This window comes from Prinia subflava, chromosome Z (assembly GCF_021018805.1).
Source record: "Prinia subflava isolate CZ2003 ecotype Zambia chromosome Z, Cam_Psub_1.2, whole genome shotgun sequence".
NCBI classification, from domain to species: Eukaryota; Metazoa; Chordata; class Aves; order Passeriformes; family Cisticolidae; genus Prinia; species Prinia subflava.
The window spans coordinates 89,700,185-89,724,141 of NC_086283.1; the positions used below are offsets into that span (position 1 = coordinate 89,700,185).

Genomic DNA, 23,957 nt, shown 5'->3' on the forward strand with positions numbered 1-23,957 from the left:
TGCTGCTCCAGCAAACAATCCCTTTTCACGTGTTTGAGCCATTATTTTAAAAACAGTGTTTCTATAGATATGACTTGGCAAGTAGGCGCATGTTTAATCTTCCTTGCTAGCAGCCAGATGCAGCCCAGCCCTGACCCAAGTGCAGGGTGGTGTGTTGGTGCAGCTAAAGGATCCAGCTTCGGGGAGGTTTTGTTTCCTGGGGCTCAGTGCTGCACGTACTGAAGGACACAGCTTGTTCTCTGTCTGGCTGAGAGGTGCAGCTCAGGCTTGCAGGTGCCAGCACATGGCAGTATCCATTTCCTCAAGGGAAGGAGTTTTCAAATTGCAGAGCGTGGTACGATTCGCCACCATTTTGAAAATAAGCTTTTGTGTGAGGTCACAGCAATGCCTCCCTCACTGGGTCACATTTACCAGCTTGCATGCTTTTACGCTGATTGCTTTCTTAAGTTTTCTAAGATCACGGGACAGGTAGTCTTTGCAACATCAGTGTAAAATACTTTTAAAGGCAGTTACTGTCTTACAAATAGGACGTATTTTCTAATATCACCTAGCTTTCAGTACATTTTGATCACATGCACAGTTCCCTGTTCTGTATTGCACACCTGTTCTGTTTGCAGGTTTTTAGAACATCTCTACAACACCATTGATTGTAATACATGCTATACAAATATTAAGGCATTTTTTCTTTTAATTTATTTTCCAATATATCTAAATATATAAAAACCTCTTAAAGCATTTTAAACTTATTTTAGCCTTCAACTTAAATTTCTGCATTCTCTCTCATATTCCAGGATGTAGGCAGTCTTATTTTTTTAACTTTCCTTTTTTTTTTAATTTCCCAATGTTTTCCAATTGTGCATACTTATGAAAAACATTTCTACTTGTTTTGGTGTGCTCCTTAGTGCACGTAGAGATGCTTTGTTTCAGTCACCTGCAAAATGCAGATGACTTGATAAAATCATCTGAAGTGCTGTAGCAGTAATTACTGTGAAATGAAACAAAAATAACTTTTTGACCACATGCTGGCAGGGAGAAATAGTGCACAGCCAATGTGTTAGCCTTGTCCAATGCTGAATATGAATTTGTCCTTTCCTGTTTTTGAAAGAAAACATTTGTATTTCTCAGGATAATCTCTATTTATAGATGATGCAATTGTTATTTGCCACAGACCATACACAGTTAAAATATCCTAACTCAATTTATTCTCTTCTTTTGTCTAAGTTGGTCTTCATGGTGTCATTTATTGTGGGTGATTTGTGGTGATTTATTTTTCATAGATAGAACCAGGTGTTAGGCTTTGTTCTACAGTATGGGTTATGTTTATATCCATCTTTTTAGGAAAATAAGGGTGCTGATTCTGTGTTTGTAAGGTTAGAGTGGCCAGCCAGGCAATATGCTTGTGAACAAGTCCCAGAAAAATCTGGCTTTGCATGGTTTGGAGGTAGAATGACTATCCAGACAGCACAAACGTTTAGTTAAAAGAACTCATTAAATTAAACAGAAAAGAATTTATTAGTGGCTACTGGACAAGTATGAGCTACTACTCCAGGTTTGTAATAGAAATAATATTTGTGTTGTCGTCTTGGTGACTGAGTGTTAAGCTTTCATGTATAGGTACAAGCTGTGCTAAGCAAAGAATGGCACATGCATCAGCTCGTGTTCTGCTCAGTGTAAATCAGCAGTGAAAGGGACACTGTCCCAGGTTTTCTGCAGTGCCTCCTTTCTTGTAGAACATGAAGATAAAACTGGAACTTCAGTTTTAACCTTTGATAAACTTTTGTACTCTGCATTTCTGAACCGTGTCAGTCGTATTTGGTCAGTTCACAGTCATTCATTAACACAACATGAAATACTTCAAAATCTTAGTTTACCTGCATTATTTGTGATTAATTCAAATACTATGTGCGTTATGAAAGAATTCTTTTTCTCCTTAATTCCCATAATTCTGAAGAGAATCCTCTCCAACTTCCCTATAGTTCTCCTTTTTCCACTGCTTCTGCCAATACTCTTCTTAAATCATACACATGTTAGCTAGAAATAGAGAATGCATGACATATTAGAGACAAATTGGAAGTTTGAAAGGATTCAAGCTAGATATTATTAATAATATAATTTTCACAGTCACAATCACTAATATTTGTAAATGTTCTGAATCGTTAGCTCCTGTGTACATTGCTCTCTCTACTAAAAATGAAATAAAGCATGAAAGCCAAGTTGCCATAAATCAACAGATTATTGCTAGCTAGATGTGTAATGTAGGTCACTGTAAACTCCACTTTTTTATTTGCCATCTACAGATTTGAACATCTCTTTGTCTTGTTAGATTTCCTTTTACAGGATCTGTGGGAAATGCAGTAGGCTACCTTTAAATATATTAATTATTTGTAAGTTAATTTTACACTGCTCATCATGACCCTAACTTCAATACAAAAACATTATGCTCATGATGTTTCAAAGCACATAGACGACAGAGAAGGCCATTCAGTACATTTGCATATTAAAATATGCCAAACAGTTTGTGTATGAAGTCAAACTTCAAAGCATCTGACTTTTGGCTAAGATAGAAGGGGAAGATGGGAGAGCAAGAGCACAGCCATACTGGATGAAATCAGGGTCGTGTTTTGTCCAGAATCATGTCTGCAGGAGTACATGTAAGCTGATAGCTACTGGCAAAAAGTAACCACGCATATGTAACGTTCCTCTTCCAGTTTCCAAGTGTCTCCAACTAAAGGGATTTCCTGAGCCAGATGTGCATTCTGTGTGGGTTGTAAACTGGTGGTTTTGTCTTCCACTGAGTTATTCAGCTCCCCACTGAGCTCATTACATTTAGCTTCCAAAATATTCTTTGCCAACAACGTCTACAGGTTTGTTCTGCTGTATGGAGTCACCACCACAGTTTTATTTCTGACTATTGTGGCCCATCTAGCTTCTTGTGGTTACTCTAGCTTTATGTTTTTAGAAGAAAGCCTTATTATCATTGATTCTTGTCAGATTACGCTATTTTCTGACTCAGAGATGGAACAACTGAGAGGCATTTTTAAAAACTTTTATTCTATTTTCAGTCTCACATGAAGGGTGAGACAATACAGGTGTTAAAATTCACACCATCAGAGTCAGAAGCTAACTGTTTCTTAATTACAATACATGATAAGCATTTCTTGCTTTATCAGCTTTTGCTAGACAATGCTGCTAGTGCCTTAAAGCCAGTCATCTTAAATTACTCCTCGTGGGTCCTACTACAATGCACCTTTCATAGTTCTATTTCTTCAGAGTATCTAGTTTTCTTTGCAAGGCCTTCCTTTGAAATATATTTCTAGTTCCATTTGTTTTTCAACAATGCCCATCGTATTCCATGACATTTTTAAGCCAGCATTTCTTATCTCAAAGTTTGCATACAAATGCATATTATGTGAGCCTTCTGTCAGGCTTTGAAAATTCTCTACAAATCCATTTCCCACAGATTCTAATTTGACCTCACTCGTAAGCATGAGGATTTGGGTGGTTGGTAGTAAATAGCTGGCATCTTTTATTCATCTTCTGCTTTACTTATTAGCATTCTGTATTTTCAGCTGTTACAACTATCAGAATCAGAAACCCATGCATTAAAATTATGGAATTTGTGAATGTTACATAACCAATTCAGAAACTTCCAAGACCATTTCCTGTGATGACTACGAGTAAAAATCCATAGCTGTCAACACTACATCACAGTGATGAAACTCCTCCTCTGTCAGCAGATGATAAAATGATGGTGGAGGGTATCATGGTGAAGTGAACGGAGTAGAGGGTGCACATGCAACCTTTGTCTGCTCTAGGAGAAAGCAAATGGGCTGGCATTTGTGGCATTGGTATTTCATATCAAGATACATGTTGGACATCGTTATAAGGCGAGAAAGGGGAAGGGTATGCCTCTAAAGAACCCTGGAATGATGTTCTGTCCTTCTTGTCCAGAGGCTAAAATGAACAGACTTCTGCAGATCATTAAGAGAGAAGCTGACAAGGATATATTTTGCTTCTACATTTCTTCTTGAACTGAATAATGAACCTAGTTACTTTAGCAGGTGACTCATTAGTAATGTTTCAATGTCTAGGAGGTAGATTGTGAGTGTAAATAACACAGTCACAATCCCTTATATGGCTTGAAAAGTAATAATAACTATTTTTTTTACTCTTTAAGTAGTAAATTCCAGTCTTTACTGGAATTTAACAAAAGAAGACTTGACCTAGTGATAACATGACTGAATTCCTAAAACTGGGGTTTGTTCATTTTAATTATACTTGAATGACCGAGAGTAGGGGAGCAAAATGCCTGTTGCACATGAACAGGCATAGCAGAATTTCTTTAAGCGTAAATGTTTAAGGGAGACAAAATTATTTTCCAACAAATTATTTCCTATCAGAGTGTCAATGATTAACTTTTTCTTATCACTTGCAATGAGTATTTTCCGAAGAACTAATCTCTGTTTTAGTTTTTTTCACTTCTTTATATTTCCTGACTCTGACTGGAGGAAGAAAAACTAAAATAACACAAATTAAACTTTTCCTTTTTTTGCTGTCCAGTGAAACTGGAAATACCTACTAAATGACAAATGGTCTTCTGTGATAATTTTACTGCATTACACAGGAAATAAGATGCTGAGAGAGACAGATTAGCATTGACCACTAGGGAGCTTAATTATAGTAACAAGCTTTCCATGAGAACTTTGTCAACTCAATAGTGAGTAATACAGATGTGTTTTAGTAACTGGACATTATTGAGATGCTTTGACATCCAGCAAGTATTGGGTAATTGGGTATTTTTATGTAAATGTTAAGTGTCAGCAAATGATCATGAAATGCTTTTTTAAAATTAAATTAAATTTGTGAATATTTGTGGTTTTAAGCAGTCTCAATGTTCTACAAATTCACCTGATTTTTTACTGTTGTGAATTAAATATACAGCTCTGCAGCAGCAGAGTCAGTGGTTACTTTTGAAACTGATTTACAGAACAAAGATGGAAGAGATCATTATAAGAAATTGTTAATAAAAAGATAAATAGTCTTATATATATATATAAATAGTGCTTTTTGCTTCTTAATGAGCCTTGCAGTTTGTTATAGTTTCATTTCAAGCTGGATTTTTACCCTTTATCTCAAAATTTCCTTGCCATGAAGTCAAATTTCTGCAGTATTTTCCTTGATGATGGTTACTGACCTTTAGAGTATGGGAAATCAGTCAGAAGAAGCATTCACTGCCTTGACTGATCTCTGCATAGTCCAAGGTCACCATTGTATTCCAACTTTTTCTAAATGCACAAGGATCAGAGTTATGCACATAATCACATATAGGTACTATGGAGATCAGCATATTGTTGCATAGAAAATTTATTTTATTATTTTCCAAACATAAATGGTTTACAGGAATTAAGAGAAAACTATATGCTTTTTTTTTCTCTAAGGTATATTAAATTAAATACATCTGAAAGATTTTGTGATTCTTTTCCTGTGTGGTTTTTATGCAAAAAAAAATCTGTTAAAAATGAGTTATTTCTCAGTTTAGATAAACTAGAACTTACTTGAATGAGGGAAGGAACATTTTGTGTTAAATTCTTGCTTCAGAAATGACAGAGCTAGAAGAATAACTAAACTAAACTAAACAAATAACTAAAAAGTTATTTATTCTTAAAGGTGATAATGTTTTACTTACTGCCATTGGAATTGATTTTAGAATGAGTGGTGGGAGTTTGAAAAATATGTTTTGCGTACAGAAGTCCAGTTGCTAATAACTCTGAATTTAGTTGTGTATCTATATATAAGGAAGTATGTTTTAAATCTCTTACAAGCTGTGATATGTGTGCCCCAAATGCCATTTTCAACATCTTGTACCTTTCATTAGGTCATAACGGAAACTTGATTTCTTGGAAGTATTTGGATTTATTTGTACTGCTACATACTAATTTTTTAATTTTTTTTTTAAAGCTCTCTTTCACCTTGTTTGCACTTCCAATGTTGACGTGAAAAATGCACTGACCTTCAGTGGGCCCCTGGAAGACATGTTTGGGTACACAGTCCAACAGTATGAAAATGAGGAAGGGAAATGGTAAGCTCTTTTTCTTTTTTAAACTGAACACTCCGAATTATCAGTTATTCAGTGACTCAGGTGCTGTACTTTTATTTTCAAGTTTTGGTCAGATTCTGTCAGGCATATTTCTTAAACTTATGCACAGTCCTTAGGAAATCTGGAAAGACTGGGAGAGAGAAAACCCCCACGTGTGTACTTCCACTTATCTCTTCAGAGACATAAATGCGTTCACAAAATGGGTAAATTCCCTCGTTGATGGACCTGAGCTGTGTTTTGCCTGAGCTCTGTTTTTTCCATTTACCAAATGAAATCTTTACCTTTTCCTTCTGCAATTACAATGTAATTGCAATGAAATTACTCCTGTTTTACCTAAATAATCTGCATTAGGTGTTTTTTTTAAAAGTTTTCTGTCACGGTTTTTTTAACTCAGTTGGTTGGAAGATCTACCTGTCAAAATATTAATTAGTAGAGTACTCCCTTGCCTTCTCTTTTGGAGGGCTAAGTATGCCTTACAACTGGTAATATGTTTGCATTTGGGACCTGGAGCCTTTATCTGAACCTCTCTTTTCCTTCCTGTTGTTCTAAGCAGAGGCTGTATTTTGGCATGCTCACTCATATCATTGCTTCTTGGTTATTTGATAAACACCTGCCTATGCTTTTCCCTTGTTAAACCCCAGAGGTTAACGACTGGGCTGGAGCACAGAAATAACAATTGCATGGTAAAAGGTTTGGGAAAAGAGATCTCTATCATTCTTTGCAGCTGGCTCTGGTTTTCCCAGAGCTTTTTCATTAATTCTTGTAAACCCAGGGACTCCTGTGGGCACGCAGGAGTGACAGGCAGCAGGAGGCTGTGTGACAGCCAGGCCAGACTGTTCTGTGGTGAGCCATCACTCTGAGAGCCTGGCCACCACTGCAGCACAGTGCTCAGAGAAATGAAACCACAGAGCCTGCTTTTGAACGTGCTAGTTCTTGACTGCTGCAGTTGTAGGATGTTTAAATACATGTTTGTATAAGGGTCGTGAGAGAATAAGAATAATGACCTTCTCCGAGCTAATTTAGACCTTCAGGAAATGGAATCCATTCTAGGAGCTGGGATTTTGCAAAGTAAGCTGTATTGTTGTAAACAGCCCTGAAACCTTTCAAAAGCAAACAATAGTATGAGCTGGAAATGGTGACTCTACCAGTAGCCAGACAGCAATATAAACTAGTGTGCTTGATCTGGACATCTCTGAAATTGAACTGCAGAGCTCCTGTGAGTTGTCAAGCTTTCAGCACCTCAGTATTTAAAGGAGAAAATGTGTAAACTGGTAGTTAAAATTATACAAAGCAACCTTGAGAGTATTTTTCTACTGCTGTGATGCTACCTGTAGGACACCAGTGGAGCTTTCCAGTAACAAAGGGTCTCTATACCTGACTGCAGCTGTTTCTCAATAACTGAGGGATTCCCTCATGCAAAAAGACAAAATAAAATACCTTTTCAGATCATGTAACACTCTTCACAGGGCTCTTTCTTTCTGAGAAAGGAACCGCACAGGGGCATGAACCTGATGACCATTTATCACCTCCCAGGGGATGTCAGGCACATTCAGCTTCTCTGCATTTTACAAGTTTGAAATTTCATGTAATAACCTTTTTTTTTATTATTAATGAAAGGGAAAACATTTACATTACTTTTACAATGCTGCTCCACATTATTTAAGATTAGATTCTTCCTCTGGGTGCTTGTGAGCTTCTCCTTTGGCATTTGGTCTCTGAGCATCGAAAATAGATTTTCATCTAAGATCTTGTAAAGATCAAGAACATATTAAATAAAGTATATATTTCCTTCTGTATTACTTCTAAGACTTGTCATCTACCCACCTGTATTGCTTTTATTTTCCTCTGGAATTTTTTAAAATGTTATTCTATTCTGTAATTGGATATACAGGCACATTTCCTTTTCATGTCCTTATTATTTCTCTTGCATCTGAACTGATCTGAACTGGTATAATAAAATATTTTTCTGTTTCTCCATCCTATACTACTAGTGTGGAGCTTGCTGTAGGTGTGTTCTCTCTGCAAGCTTTATTTGCTGACTTTTGTGCCTTGTTAGAAAGAAGACATTTCAGATAACTTATTTAATTTGCAGGGTACTTATTGGTTCACCACTAGTTGGCCAACCTGAGAAAAGAACAGGCGATGTCTACAAATGCCCTGTAGGAAGGGAGAGCCCATCACCCTGCACAAAACTGAACTTACCAGGTATGAAAGCAAATAAAGCTGTGTCATGTGGAGGAGTAATAGAGGTCAGATCTTAGGAGATTTTTATGCATTAGAAATGTTTTTCTAGTGAAAATTTTCTTGGGGCTCCAGAGCTAAAAGTGAAGAAAGTTGTGTTTGTAACATTAAAAATAATCTTACTTTAAGGCTTCTCACTATCCTGTGGAAAACATGCTCATAATTTTAGAATGGGTATGTGGTTGTGTTATCAATTTTTTTTTTTATGATTGACATTAATTGACTGTGGTTGGCAGTCCTGGCCATTAAGCCAGGAAGGTCTTGGATCATAATTTCATGGATTACCCTTTCCAAAGCTCTCTGAAGCCAAGAACCTTTGTAATGCCATCAGTAAGCTTTTGATGAAAATGTAACTGGGCTGATGGGTCTTCATATGCCAAAGGTAAATATTAATAGTTTTCATGGTCAAGTCAAGAGATACCAGATGTACCTGGAAGGAAATTCCTGTTTAATATGAAGTTCACTAAATATACCTGTTGTGACATTTTTTAATCTCCTTGTGTTCCTTGAAAACCTAAATATCAGTAATATAATAGTAACAAATAGGAAAGCTATTAAGTCAGTCATAGCGAGACAAGGTGAAAAATGACTTTTTTTCCTAATTAACAAAACTCTGTGCGTAGTAATATCTTGTTTTCATTGTGCTGTTATTTTTACTTTTTTTCTTTTCTTGCGGTTCAAGGAAACTATTTCAGACAGCAACCCAGACAAATTTTCTGGGATAAGAGCCAGTCTCAGAATTTTTTCTTGATTGTTGCAATTGAAGAAAGAGGGGGAAGGGTGCTAAAATATTTGATGAAACCAGTGTCAGTCTGGGTTTTATTTTAGAAGCTGGAAGCTCCATACTAGGGGATATATAATTTAACATTTTGTTTTCATGTTCCCAAATGCTTAACATTTTAATCTATTTATAGCTTCTACTTCAGTTCCTAATGTTGTGGAAGTAAAAGAAAACATGACTCTTGGAACAACCTTAGTGACTAACCCAAAAGGAGGGTTTCTGGTAAGAAAGGACTTCTTGCTAATTTTGAAAGTCTGTTTTTTTCTCGGGTATCATAACAAAAACATTTCACTCTTTTTCATTTTTTTAAAGGCATGTGGACCACTTTATGCTTATAAATGTGGACGTTTGCATTACACAACTGGAGTTTGTTCTAATGTCAGCTCCACTTTTGAAACTGTTGAGGCCATTGCTCCGTCTGTGCAAGGTATGCATGCCACAGGAATTTTCCTGTGAGTCCAAAAATAAATAGTGCCAAACAAGACAAATGTATACACATAGGCATACTGAAAAAAATGAACTGCTTAACTTAGCTACCAGCATTACCAAGTTAAGTAAATGTTTTCATTGTCCGTATATAACCTAAATTCTTCCTACTTTTGGAATTTATCTCAGTATAAACAATCATTACAGTGCTATGTAACATCCAAACACAATTGCTAAAAATAGTTGGTTATGTTTTTAACTTATGGCCAAAAGACTCCTTTTAAATAATGACGGCATATTGCGACCTAATACAAACCCAGCTTAGTAATATACATACAAATCTCAAAAGACCTACTCCTTTGGAAAACTGTAGAAGAATAGATGGACGTTGAAGAAGGTAGGGGGTCACTGGTTAATACTCCAGTTATGTGGTCTTCTTCCATTTTTAAATTTCTGCTCACAAGAAAACCCCTTCCTGGTAAAGGGAACCCAGGCCAATGTGAAATACAGTGCAAAAGTTGAAGAGTGATAGTTGGCATCAAAGATGTCAGTTCAACCCCACTGCACAAGGATATACATTTGTTACTAATGACAAAAGTAGCTGGAGCTGTGAGATAAGTCTGATCCTTGTTACTGTAAATTCTTAAGTGGCAATTTGTATTGCAGAGTGTAAAACCCAGTTGGACATCGTCATAGTCCTTGATGGGTCCAACAGCATTTATCCATGGGAGAGCGTCACAGACTTTCTGAACAGCCTCCTGAGAAACATGGATATAGGTCCTCAGCAAACACAGGTAACATGGTAGATATTTTATGGTTTTTTTAATTTGAGAGGAAAAAAACAATTTACAGGAAATGGTATAATAGTGTCATCTATGGACCTCTTCAATTCCAAGAACTTAGAGCAGCAGGATACTAAAGCAAAATAGCTGAAACCACAACTAAGTCAGTACTCAGTCATCAAGCTGCAATGTCAGGAAGACTAACCCTCCCCCCACTGCTCAGGGCAGTCTGGAGAAACTAACTTTCTAACCTAGAGACAAAAGTTAAGTGCATTAAGTGAGGCTGCTTGAACACTGTCCTTTCCCACTTCCTTCCTCTCCACAGCCCCTTCTTGTCTTCCTTTGTACTTGACTGCACAAAGGTCATTTCTGCTCTTCTGAAGCTCACATGCGTGGTTTGGACAGCCTTTGATTGTAAGCTTTTTGGAGCAGTGTTCTTAGTACTGTGGAACATTGGGCATGCAGCTTTTAAACCTTGAGATCCTAATTAACGAGTGGCTGTTTAGCTGCGTGTTATTAATGGCAGAAGCTTCATTTATATAATAAGTGGAGAGGGCCAAATTCCCAGCTGCTATAAATCAGTGCAGTTCCATCAGGATTAATGGAGCTACGACCAATTACCCCCTCGAGGATCTGGCATATGTCCCACAGGCTGCTGAACAGATTATGTAAATATCAGTTCTAAAAGAACTCTGGGAAGGGGGAAACATTGACTCTGGGATACATATTAACACAAAAAGCTTTATTAACAGCAAGAGAAGAAACTGTTTCTTCGATTCTTTTCTTTATTTTCCTAAAATCAAGGATTTTCCAGGATCGCCTGTAATAAATTATATGCTACACGCAGTTTTGCAATTTTGAGTTAGCTCCTAACATTCAGCTCCTGCCTTCACAAAGGAGACTGTAGGAACATGTAAAAGATACCTCTCTCTGCAGAGAGTATTACTCCCATAATTTTCCAATTTTAATTTGGATTTTCAAGTTACCACCCAGGTCCACTGTTGTCTATACTGAACACTGGCTAATAAAATAACTTATAAACTGTCAATTTCGCAATCATATCCTGTTATTTTAAACACACTTTTCTTCAGATATTGTGAGGAAGAAGGAAAAACCCTTTGTCAAATTCAGCAGAAAGGAAAAAAATATTTCTGTTACCTTAAACAGATGATTACTCAACATGTGCCATTTTAAAATACTTAAATCTGAACTTCCCAGTATGGCGCATTGGCTGCATGGAAATCATCACTGTTTCTGCCCAAAGGTCTTCATGGGAGTGGTACAAAGGGGAATCAACTCTACTGCGCCCTCACTCTTCTTCCTCACCCAGCAACTCCTAAATTTCTGCAATGCCACACCTCTGTTATGTTCAGTTTTGGAATACTGCCTCGTCTGTGTGCCTCAGCTCATGCACAAAAGGTCCCTTCCTGGCCTGCACTCCAGCAGCCTCCCATCTCCACCTACAAAATCCCTTGTGCCCACAGCTTGCCACAGCTACCTCTCTTCTCACACATACACACATTCTCTTGAAGGCGTCAGCTTTGGCATCTGGTTGCTACAGAGCAGAAACATTTGAGAGGCAGATAAGAATGGGATAAGGAGGAGAGAGGCTGAAAAACAGGAAATGGACAACAAAAGCTCAGTGGAATTTTTTCGGTCCCTCTTACCTTCTCCTTCACCAGAACACATCTCATCTCTCTGCTCTCCTCTGCTCTGAGCCCCTTTCTTGGGAACCCTGGTGCATCTGAAGTTAGTGATGAGTTTATTCTCTGTCCACCCCAAATACTGTCTGCTTTCTCAGAAAAAAAATGTTTAAATGACTATACGATAGGGGAAAGGAGAAACAACAGAGAAGGCTTATTTATCCCCTCTCCTCTGGGAGCCCAGAAGAGAAGCCTAGGAACAATAACTTACTTTTTGTCTGTTTAAATTGATTTCTCCAATTTAATTTTGTATTACTGAGCATGTAGAGATCAGTGGACTTTCACTGACTTAAGATTGTTTTGCACAGGAAAGGAATGAGGTGATTACAGAATAACTCCTTAGCAGATTGGGTGTGACTTGTTCAAAACTGTGTTTTGATTAGAGGCTTTTGAGATTTTACTTTTTTTTTTTTTCCCACTTACCTCCTCCATGAACAATGGTCCTTAGACTTGTAGCAAGTCAAGAGAAATTACTCAGTGTCCCATGTTTGACAGATTTGGAAATGAAAGCCTGAAGGCTCAGATGCAGAAAGTCAAAGTTTATGGTATTTTTTTTTCCTTCACTTCCTCTTTCTCTTCTCCAGATAATCTACAACACCATACTGATGATTAAGCTGCATATCTTGAGTTTTGGGATAAAAGAAGTAAATGGAAAGTGATGATAGAAAAGTGGAAAAAGAGGGAGGAATTATGTAGAAATAGTAGAAGTAGGAACAGAATCAAAATATTTCTCTTGGCCTTTTTTGCCTCATTTTTAACATTTTTGTTGTGGAGATAATTATCTTTTTATGATGGAGGGGTACTTTTTAAAATCATTTACATATGAGTTACTTTCTGTGGATTTATCTCAAAAGAGAAAGAAAAAGACTTGAATAAGTTCAATTCTAGCTTTAAAGCTACTCTGGAAAGGCCTTCAGAAATCTTCAGACCATTTCTATTTTTACATTAATATATGATGGCAGTTATAAATGTTTGGCCTGTACCTTACCCTGTGTCCAAAGGGACTGTATCAGTACACTAATGAGTCATGCCACATCATACCTTACAATTATTTTGTCTTCCGAAGAAACAAAAGTATAGTTAAGAGGTATTACAAAGATTAAGGATGAAGAAAGGTTTTTGCAAGAGTTTACAAGTAATTTGTGGCTTGAAGTAAACAAAACATGGGAGAATTAATTTGTTTGTTTGTTTGTTCAGATGTCTTCAAAAAATCTCCTTATAAAAAAGATATTATCCATCAATGCTTTCTAAAGCATCTCTGCTTTTCTTTTACATTAAGTATTAGTACATCCAAAAATATTTCTGATTTCTCTTCATATCCCAATGCTGAAAACCATAACATGATTTCATGTACCAAATGGTTCTCCTTTGATTTTGTTATTTTAGTTGTTGGGTTTTGTCACATTGATTAGCTTGAAAGTTTATGGGGAAAACTGGTATGTACTTTCCAAATAAGGGTCTGTATTCACTTACAGGACAACAATAAATCGTAGCCCTGAGAACTGCTTTGTTCCAAAGTAGAACAGTGCATCACTCGATGTTCTCTTGTACAACACTTTTCACAGGAACTGGGGACAATTAAAGAATTATTCCCTTGTGTAATTTAAAAGCCATGGAATGCTAGGGAAGGGAACATAAACTTAAGAATTACAAGAATGTTCAATAGATTATGGTTAGTAATGCTGGGAAAAATAATAGGTTCTCTGGAGTAGAGCAGAATTATGTCCGTAAGTGTAGTAGTATTGCATTTTCCAGATATAAATTAAACAGGCAAATCAAAATGTACAATGCCTGTAAGCATCATTCTTACAGGCTTGCTGGAGCCCCATAAAGGCACATTTGCATCATGTAGATGTACCACTTTTAGGTTTTCATAAGATGAAAAGGGTACAAAAGTTCAAACCTTCATTGCTGTCTAATGGAATATAACTCTAATTTTACATGGCAATCATTCTGTGATCCTGTAGGAGACTGGAACATGGGGCCTAGCAGCATTTTCTCAGAGGTTTCTTGTTACCTTTCATTGAGATTCATCTTTGATGCCACAGAATATGTAGAGCTTGATGATCAGTGTTTTCTAAGCTAGTGCTAAGGAAGGGTCGCACATGACAATTGTATCCCGTAAGATAACCACATGCCCCCCTTCCTTCCTGATTTACAAGCTATGCTACACTGTGCAGTTTACAGACTCAGATGTTCTTCCCATTCACTTCCTGAGAAGGAAATGCTCAAAATGTGTACTTGCTGTGATCATGGACATTTCCTTTCAAACAGGAAATGATACAACTCAATGTCAGCCTGTAATCTTTTTTTAGCAAAATTACAGCACCAACATGGGTCTCTAGGATAGTGAAAGGCTGGCAGGTGCCTTTCACACTGGCAGCAGTCAATAGATTATTTCATTATTGGTACCTCAAAAGCTTCAGAGAATGAGCCATGAATCCACACCAAACAGCTTCCCAGCATACTATAGTCTCTGACTACAATTGGTGCATGGCACTGGAATTCTTAAGCCGTTACTCCTCCAGAAAATCAAGCATGATGCAAATCTCTTGTTCATCACCAGTTTGCTGCAGTCTTTTTAAAAGACTGACAGCATCCTATTCAGATGATGCAGTGTGTCATTTTAGATGCACGCCACAAAATAGTTGCCTTGGAGGGAACAGGTTAAAAATTTCATCTTCAGCCTGTGATTTATTCAGTGCCACATGAGTGCTCTGAGTGATAATACAGAGTGTGCCCTGGTTGGTTCTGTAAACACTGGACAGGGTTAATAGCCTGCTGCTCACGGGAACATTGCAGCCCCTGCATTCTCTCTGCTGCAGAGGGAAGAGGGCATACCTCCAAGAGACAAACATCTGAAAGGCAGCAAAGTTATTTGTCATAACTTTGAGCCTACATCAGTTCTTACAGGTTTGATTGTGTTTTCAAAAATATACGGAAATTCAGTGAGACAGATTTTGCTATCACCTGCCATTATAATTATGGTCTCATAATCATATGTAACTAGTATTTCATAATGATCATGTTATTTATATTTACTGTGAAGTATTTATCCAATTATAACCCTTCTGCTATACAAGCAAACAAGTACTGTGCAGAATGTGAGAGGCTATGAAAATACCTAAAAAAAAAATCCTGTAAAGCAATTGTGAAGTACGTACTGAGCCACTTCTAAAGTAATATGATGGCAAAAATATCCCAGAGGTCTTATTGATCTTCAATACCTTAATGCTAGAGTGCCTTTAATAATAGATGAGTGAGACATAAATGCCAGGTAAAACTGCATTATCCTAAATAACACCTATAAATTGCCGTGTGTAACATAAAATTGAAATATGCTAATGGAACATTGTGTGGCTTCTTCCCAGTAAAAGCTGCCAGGAACATGCCAAAATATTAAAACTGACAGAGATGAATGGCAGAAATTAATTAATATTTAAGAATATTGCTCATCTTTTTATTCCACTCTTGGTTTTGTAGCAGGTTTCCTCAGGCATTTTGTGGTTATTGCACAATACCATGTGTTGATGTTCCACACAAAGACTTGTCCTGCTAAGGTCATCTACAGGCTTTACACTTCCCTCCCCCATCCTAAAGCTACTGTTTCCTTCATGTTTTACCCTCTGGTTCTTGTCAGGTGATACTCCAGCTTATCTCCTGCTGGGAGAACGTGCATGTCACGGATGTCCCTGCTGTCTTCATCAAGATAAGAGTAATTGGGTCTTCCTGTTTCTAGGCTCAATTAAGGATAAATAAACTACTGGATGTAGGAATATTACATTTGGGTGGAATGAAGAGAGTTGTGAGTGAGCCATGATTTGGTATGCTATAAGGAAAATGGTTTTGGGGAGTTGTGACTGATGGCTGGGGCATTGGTCTGCCTTGGCCTAGAGGAGGGCAGAGTTTCCATCCAGATTGCCTCAATCCAGGAGGACCAAGGACTTGAGACAGCTTTTGGCTTTATTCCAGGTTTTAATAAAACCAATTTAGAAACTTCAAATGTTTCATGAGACCATCATCTAGCTAGTCTTGTTGAAACTCATATAGGTTTTTCATACTGAGGGAAACACAGAGTTCAGTTCTTCTCCTGGCTGTAAGTACAAACAGACATTTACCCTGCTGCAGGAGACAGGGATGTTTTCTTTCAGGGCAGTTGAATTTAAGCATGAACCGTGTGTTTCAGGTTGGAATTGTTCAGTATGGACAGACTGTAGTCCACGAGTTTTTCCTGAATACATACTCAACAACAGAAGATGTGATGGCTGCAGCCTCGAGAATCCGCCAGCGGGGCGGCACGCAGACCATGACAGCCCTGGGGATAGACACGGCCAGGTGCGTGCACGAGGGGCTGTCCTGCCAGGGGAACAAGCACAGGCAGGTGGGGATCCTGATTGTATGTGTGAGAAACATGGCGTGGCCAGCACCCAGCTTCATTTTAGCTAAGCAAGCATCATTTATGAGGAAGGTGGGCAAGCAGGCTCTATCTAGCACCTAGAGCAATTGCATATGAAAGGCAGCTGTCTCCTGAATGGAGGAATTAGGAGAATATAATAGATATGGAGCAAGATTGTAGGCCTAAGCAAAGGGCTGACAATATCTGATGTCAACAATATCTGACGTCCACATAGAGCAGGTAGGAACTGTGTATGTGGAGGGATGAAGGAAATCGAGTTTTTCAAAGGAGAAAGAAAAAAATTAGAATTTTTAATGTTAATTTGTTTTCATTCTGAAGTTGAATATTACAGTGTCCAAAAATTTTATGCCCAAAGTTTTTGAAGCTTGTAGGTCATTGGAAGATTAAAGACTTGTTGTAGCAATAGCAATATTTAGAAATGCTTCCTGTATGAGAAAAATGAAATCTGACTTTCATGAAACTGACAGTCAATGTAAATTCTCTCAGAAAATTTCAAACTGTATAACATTGTCCTGTTATCTTTTTTCTTTTCTGGGTTTGTTTTTTCTATCACGTAAGCATGCTTTTATTTCACCAAAGATTGCATTCACTCTTTACAAACAACTATTTAGTGAAATATGCAGCATCCTTCTGATGAATGGTTTGGTTATCTGACCAAAGTTTTGTTGATATGGTGTACAATTGAGTTCTCATATATTAAGGTTTTCCTGAGATACAAGCAGAGGCTTGAGGAGTCCAAACAAGTTCATGAAAGCAGAGCCAGTTGAGAATTGCCAAGTATTCAGAAACCACATCTAGTGTGGAAAGCCCCTGTGTACCACAAACTACTGCAGGCTTGTACATACAGAAACTGTCAGCAAAAGCTTCCTCTGTTCTCACAGCCATCTCCCTTTGGCCATTTTCAGTGGTAAATTTCAGCTTTCACTCATGTGGCCAGTCCTAGAATTCTGTGGTATTTTTCTGAAAAGAGAAGCCCTGCTTCCTTCCTTCTCCTCCAGAGCCCTAATCCAGCCTTGCCTTGTCAGAGTCTGGGTGAATAACTGCCCAAAACCCTGTTTGCCCATCTGCAACTGTGGAATTCAAGTGGGTGCCCCAACCTGCCTCCACAACCTGCAGCCTGTTTCTGCCCTGTCCCCAACGCCCCATGGTAATTAACATTGGTGTGCAGGGGTGTGCTGGTAGCTGAGTAAATAGTTTGGCCACTTGAAGTGATGCTGTAGGATGGAAGTAGATGAGGGTTTTCTATATTGCTTTTTGGAAAGGGATGGTGTTGGCTGGGTCTTTTTTTAAGATGCCAAAAGCTGTTTTAAAGTGCCAAAAGTTTATTTGTAGAGGGGGAGAATTTTTCACTATCCAGATTTGTATTTTCTGCTATTACTCTCAAGTGAATGAATGATGAATGAATGCTTGTGAAACTTTGGCTGTGAACTGTCACGTAAGTTCCAATTGCAGCTGTTTGTATTTGTTCATGGCTACCATTAATCTCCATTTCCTGCTTCCTAGTTAATATAAAATCTTTCAGTTTATGGTTGGCTATGCAAATATGATGCGTGTGCTAAATGCTGACATTGCCTTTCTCCAAAACACTTTATGGTCCCTTTAGGGAAGAGGCTTTTACTGAGGCTCATGGTGCACGAAGAGGAGTACAAAAAGTAATGGTTATTGTGACTGATGGGGAATCACATGACAACTACAGATTACAAGATGTGATTGATGATTGTGAAGATGAAAACATTCAGAGATTTGCTATTGCTGTAAGTGAAATTTAATGGGAAAATTCATAATCTTAAAAGCATGTTTCATCTTCTAAATGTAATTTCAGTTTTAGAAGTTCATTTCACAGAATCTTTATGGAAATATAATTATTTCAGAGAGGAAAAAGTTGAAAAAAGCCATTAAAAATTTGCTTTCTGATTTTATAGCATATAAGAAAAGCAATTTATCTGTCTTCTGGGTGATGAAAATTGTGTGTCTGTGTGAGGAAAAAGGAGGAAGAATTTGAGGGACAGTTTTAAATCAAATCCTTTTTGTTAAAAGCAACTGTGAGCAAAGTGAACTACTACAATTCTAAGCAACTTCTATAGAAACATTACCTATTAAAAAAAAAAAGCAACCGTAAACCATAAAAAAATACATGTTCATTATGTCTGTGTTTTACACTTGCATTCTAAAACTGTTGTTTTCATGTTAAGCAAACAGTAGCTGAATGAGAATAGAGGTTAACCCATATCAAGAAATATGAAAGCATTAGTTATGGATTTGGTGTTAATACTTGACTATATTTGTGCATTTATATACAAATCTTCTACAAATTTTATATATAAATCTTCTATTTTCTGCTGTTAATTTTGAAGGGACATTGGTTTGTTGCCTCTCCATTGCTATCTCCTTTCTTTGTTTTGCTATCTTATTTTTTGGTAAAATAAGGTGGTATGAAACCATAAAACTTAAAGAAAGATGTTATGCGTAATTTACAGAAAGCTATAAAACAAGAGAACACAGATCTTCAGTGGCTTTGTTCATAAAATTACAGATAACTAAAGAAAAAGTTGTCGTTGACCCTGCGACAATTTTTACCAATAAAATCCCTGTTTAAAACCAAATTTGAATTGCTCCAGTGGGCTGAGATGCTAGAGCATAAGAACTTGGTTTTTGTCTCCCTCTCAAATCAAGTTTAGTCTATAGAGCCCTTTTTAATATGAGAAATATCTGTTTGTCTGGGAATTAGAGAAGTGAGGTGCTTTTTTCTAAAGTATCCTAATTGTTACAGCAGTGTTGTTAAAACTGCAAACCAAATCTAAAGTCTTTTATTGTGTTGAAGTTGTTAACATTCAATGCAAGTGTTGTTCTCATATGTATTTATCGGGAAAATCTTCACAGAATAAAGAACCATCCTATGCATAATCAACTTGTCATTAATTGCATGTATAGCAGCTTATGATAAGAACTGGTGGTAATGCATAAGCCAGTGTAATTCCAACTCTGACTTGGGAAGTGTTTTGTAGGTTTTTTTCCTCAATTATGGCCTACTTCAGCAAATCAGAGAGTAAATTATTAGAATTTTGTGCAGAAGGAGTGAAAAGTACAGTTGAGGATAGCAGACATCACACCATGCAGTTGCTTTGTTCCCTGTGAAATGGTATTTTCAAAGAACAACTGAGCCATCATACAGTTCTGTTCTCCTTGAGAAAGAATGGTTTCAAATCAATTTGAGTGAGGTTTTACATGTTAAAAATTAAGGTTAAATATGCCTTTCCATCATTCTCTGACAACTTACCTCAACGATATATTTTAAACAGGTTATGAAAAGTATGTTTGACTTTTGTTTTGGTTTTCTTGCTTTTTTTTTTTTTTTAATTCTCTTTAGATTCTTGGCAGCTACAGCAGGGGAAATTTAAGTACTGAGAAATTTGTAGAGGAAATAAAATCAATTGCCAGTAAGCCTACTGAAAAGCATTTTTTCAATGTCTCAGATGAATTAGCTCTTTTAACCATTGTTGAAGCACTTGGAGAGAGAATATTTGCCCTGGAAGGTATGACATTATTTAAAACTTTACTTTATGCCTCCATTAGAACTGAAACAAATAGAACACCTGTTTTTACCTTCCTTTGAAATGCATTGTACTGTGTAAAATTTATTATGCAATTATTTCTTAATGCTGGTTATAAAAATATTTTATAATAGACATCAAAATAGTAGATGCAGATGTGACTACATTCATAGGGGTTAGAGCCTGTGGAGACAATAGCCAAAAGTGTAAGTAACAGGAATTATTTTAATGTGGTAAATAGGAAGTTGCCCTCTTTTAGGTAAAAAACATTGCCAGATCATACCCCAGTTACCCCATGATAATCTTTTTTTCTGCCTAAATGTTTAGAGTCTCTTTTTCATTAGTTATTAGTTACAGCATATTATTTTGCTATACAAGTTAGCATGGACTTGCTGTACAGAGTTAACAAGATACAATTTTCCTTTTGGGAAGGTTCACAGTATTCAGATTGTAGCACAGAAAATTCATTCTCTCATAATGTCTGCTTACATTATCCATCCAAACAGGACAACACTGTCCAAACCACTGTTTGTTTCAAGTACACTACTGGTAACAGGAGACAGAGTTTATTAGTTATAAATTATACTGGCCAACTCTGAAGGGATTCATGTAATACAAAGAAAACATCCTTCTAATTGGACTATTTTTTTCAACATTTCAACTTTCCAAGTAGCTAGAATAGTGTTGTTTATAGCTGGAACAAAAGAAAATATTGACTTGAATGCACAAAATTGGGAGAGTATTTTCAACTTTTTTTACATTAGAGTTCTATTTCTCAGACATATTTAGATTGGGGGTTTTTAGTGTATTATTTAGTTTGATCAAATATTAATATGTTCAGCTATTACTAAATATTTTCAGCAATAAACAATTATTAAAATATAATTTATATGTTCTTTTTTTACTTTCTTAACAATTTGGTTTCCTCAGCTTTGCAACAAATTAATTTGAGGAGAATCTAATCTCTCTAAAGCTCAAAATTTAGCCTACTTAGGGTCATTGAGTACTTAAAAGTTTATTATATTAGGATGCTCTTTTCCAAAGTTACTGTGTACTAGGAAGAATACAGTTTCAGTGGGAATATAGTTGTCCAAACAGAAATTGAAAACTTGGTCTTGAATTTGTCTTTTATACTTCTAAAAAAGTGGGAAAAATATTTGCATTTCATTGCCAGAATAAAATGTTAGTTACATCTATTATCTATAATGAATATAGAATGAGAAGTTAATTAACATGTCAACAGGTGAAGGATGTAAGACCTAACATGACTGAGTTTCTGGAAACCTAATTCATTTCATTACTGCCAAAAGATTTCTCAGTTTGCAGATTTTCTGTAGGATCTCAGAGATGAACTAAGATTTCTATATAAGACACCTGCAATATGGGACATGAATGTCTCCTCCTCTACCTAAATCATGTAATCTGTCTGCAAGAGAATCAAAATAGAAATGAAAATGGGATTTTAGCTTTTTGTCAAAACGTAGCAAGGTCAAGCTTCTCCAGTGGGTTGGAGCTAGAATGCTAACTAAATCAATTTATGCTGATTTTTCAGGCATAGTTTGCTGTCCTATCCCAAAAGCTTTGATTCTGGGTTCACAACTGTGAATGTGCATGCAGTTTTCTGGTTGTGGAAGCAAACAGATTAATTCTGTACCGTGCAGCTTTCAAGCCAGTTGACAAGCCAGTTTACTGGATGTGTTTAATTGGAAATTAATCAGCTCTGTACATAGTAGCTTCTGTGCATCACAGTTTGTTGAAACTTGATATCTGAATTACTTTAAATCCTCAATCTAAATTGTTTCTGCTAGTGTAGCAGTACGTTTAATTTTTTTTTCTTGGATTTCTTATTTTCATTTTGGTTCTTTAAAAAATACAAAGAAAAAATGAGAGAGATTTGAAAAAACAAATCCAACAAAAACTCCTACTTGACAGCCAGTGGATTTTTACACATAATCTTTTTCATATGCCTCTGTGTCTCATGGCATGGACATTGCTTTTAGCAGCAATTTTATGTTTCATCCAGCCCGTAGGCAGGCACAAATGTTGTTTCACAAAATATCCTTTGTAAGATGCTTGGCAGTTTAAAACTGAATGGAAAGTTAAGCTAAGGGCCATTATCTAAGTAGTATTTTGAGCTGCACACGCCAACAGTACCAGCTTTGTCGTCTGCCTCAGGCTGTGAGAATCCTGTCTTTCTCAGCTCATTAAGGAGCATCCTTTACTGCATGAAAATATTGTTTATCAGCAGATGTGCATCTTAAGAGTTTATGCCTAAAAATGACTTTTTCAGACTTAGCAAAGCAGCTACATCTTGTGAAACATGATAGTCTTAGTTTGTATGTCAAACACTTTGTCTTTGAGATCATGTCTCCTTCCTACGACTGGCTGTAAATTGCAACAATTAGGAAAGCCATCATGTCCCAGGGAGCAACTGCTGGGGTTTAGTTGCTGAGTGTCAAAAGTTCAGTATTATTTAACAGTCCAGATGCCTGAAATTCATGCAGCCATGGCTTCCTATGGCTCAGTTTTATTCACACAGTTGAAGCTTTGCTGCAGCACTCAGCTGGTAGCAAATTGTGAACCCTTCCTGGACCAGCATCAGAGCAGATCTCATAGCTTGCCTCTACTGCCTGTTAACATATCTTGCTCTCAAGGAAGAATCAACATGCAGAATATAGTTCCCTTACTTCACCACTTAGAGTGGCAAAGTAGTCCTTGACTATTAAGGGCTGCTTATCTTTCTTTTAAGCGCAGGAAAAGGCAGAACTTTTACTTCCCTGATGATATTTCAAGTTTACCTGGGAGCAAAGCAGCCCATCAAAGTTTAATAACTAGTATATGACTACTTGACAAGATACTGAAGCTAGTACAAAATCACCTGATACTTTTTTTATACAAAATCATTTAAGAGAAGCAGATCTTCTTGTAATTGTCTGGGTGGGATTCTCATTCCCGAGTACTTCGCTGAGGCTTATGAATCTTGGACAACAGAGATTTCTCTGTGTTGTTTTTGTAAATGTTCATACAAACATCAAGTGTTTTTCATTTTAAGTTCCTCCAGCTGCCTACAAAACTTTAGTTGCTTGAATACAAGGCCAGGGTTACATGGCTGGTGTTTTATTGTTCACTTAGCTCAAGTGGAAAATGGCTTAACCATATTAATCAAACATTCCAATCATACTTACCATCAGCCTGAGTTCAAATCTGGTCAGTTTTAGCCCAGAAACTTTGTTGGACAAGTTCTGAGACATGATCTTAAAATGGAAATTCCCTTACTTAATAGTAGCATTCAACACGGGTCTTCATTTCTGTGTTTGTTATAAAAATCTATGGTAAACTATATTCACTGAATAGATTAGTAAATTATGCTATCCTTTACTATCATATGATAATTTTCATAACACTCTTCAGTTACTCTTTTCAGGTTGGAAAAAATTTATTTTTGAAACTTTTTTTTTCTATTTAATAGCAACAACAGACCAGCAGGCCTCCTCTTTTGAAATGGAAATGTCTCAGGCTGGTTTCAGTGCTCATTATTCTCAGGTAAACAAAGTGTTTGAAAATAGAAGTTATTTTATAAAGTAGATTTTTGCTGGTGGATCTGTGAATTTGGCATAAGTGTTTCAGGTTTCCCTGTATAGTCCTGTTTGCTGTTGGAAGCTTTGGAGTGTCCTGTAGTCTGGTTACCTTTTTTGTAAAATGTATGTAAAGAACATTTATTGAACAACAAAGGCTTGAGAGAGTATGTGTATACTTCACATGAGCTCTAAGCTTAATGTTCCCACGGCACTTTCTATCAGGAAAATAGCCTTAAAATATGTTAGGTGAGATTGAGAAAAACTTTCTACCAGAGCCTTTAGTGACAGAACAAGGGGCAATGTTTAAACTTGAAAGACAGTTCTGGAGCAGGGCCACAAAGATGACCAGAGGGCTGATGCACCTATCCTATGCAGACAGGC

The 23,957-nt window shown here is 36.9% G+C and overlaps 1 protein-coding gene across 1 annotated transcript in view; it reads left to right on the forward strand.

Moving 5' to 3' along the window:
• Positions 1–23,957, forward strand: part of ITGA1 (integrin subunit alpha 1) — a 71,578-nt gene that overhangs the window by 23,320 nt on the left and 24,301 nt on the right. The window contains exons 2-10 of the mRNA XM_063421968.1: positions 5,959–6,079; positions 8,190–8,302; positions 9,253–9,341; positions 9,432–9,546; positions 10,212–10,339; positions 16,217–16,365; positions 18,051–18,201; positions 19,815–19,980; positions 23,468–23,541. Of these exons, the coding sequence (XP_063278038.1) occupies positions 5,959–6,079; positions 8,190–8,302; positions 9,253–9,341; positions 9,432–9,546; positions 10,212–10,339; positions 16,217–16,365; positions 18,051–18,201; positions 19,815–19,980; positions 23,468–23,541 (1,106 nt within the window). The remainder of the gene's footprint in view (positions 1–5,958; positions 6,080–8,189; positions 8,303–9,252; positions 9,342–9,431; positions 9,547–10,211; positions 10,340–16,216; positions 16,366–18,050; positions 18,202–19,814; positions 19,981–23,467; positions 23,542–23,957) is intronic.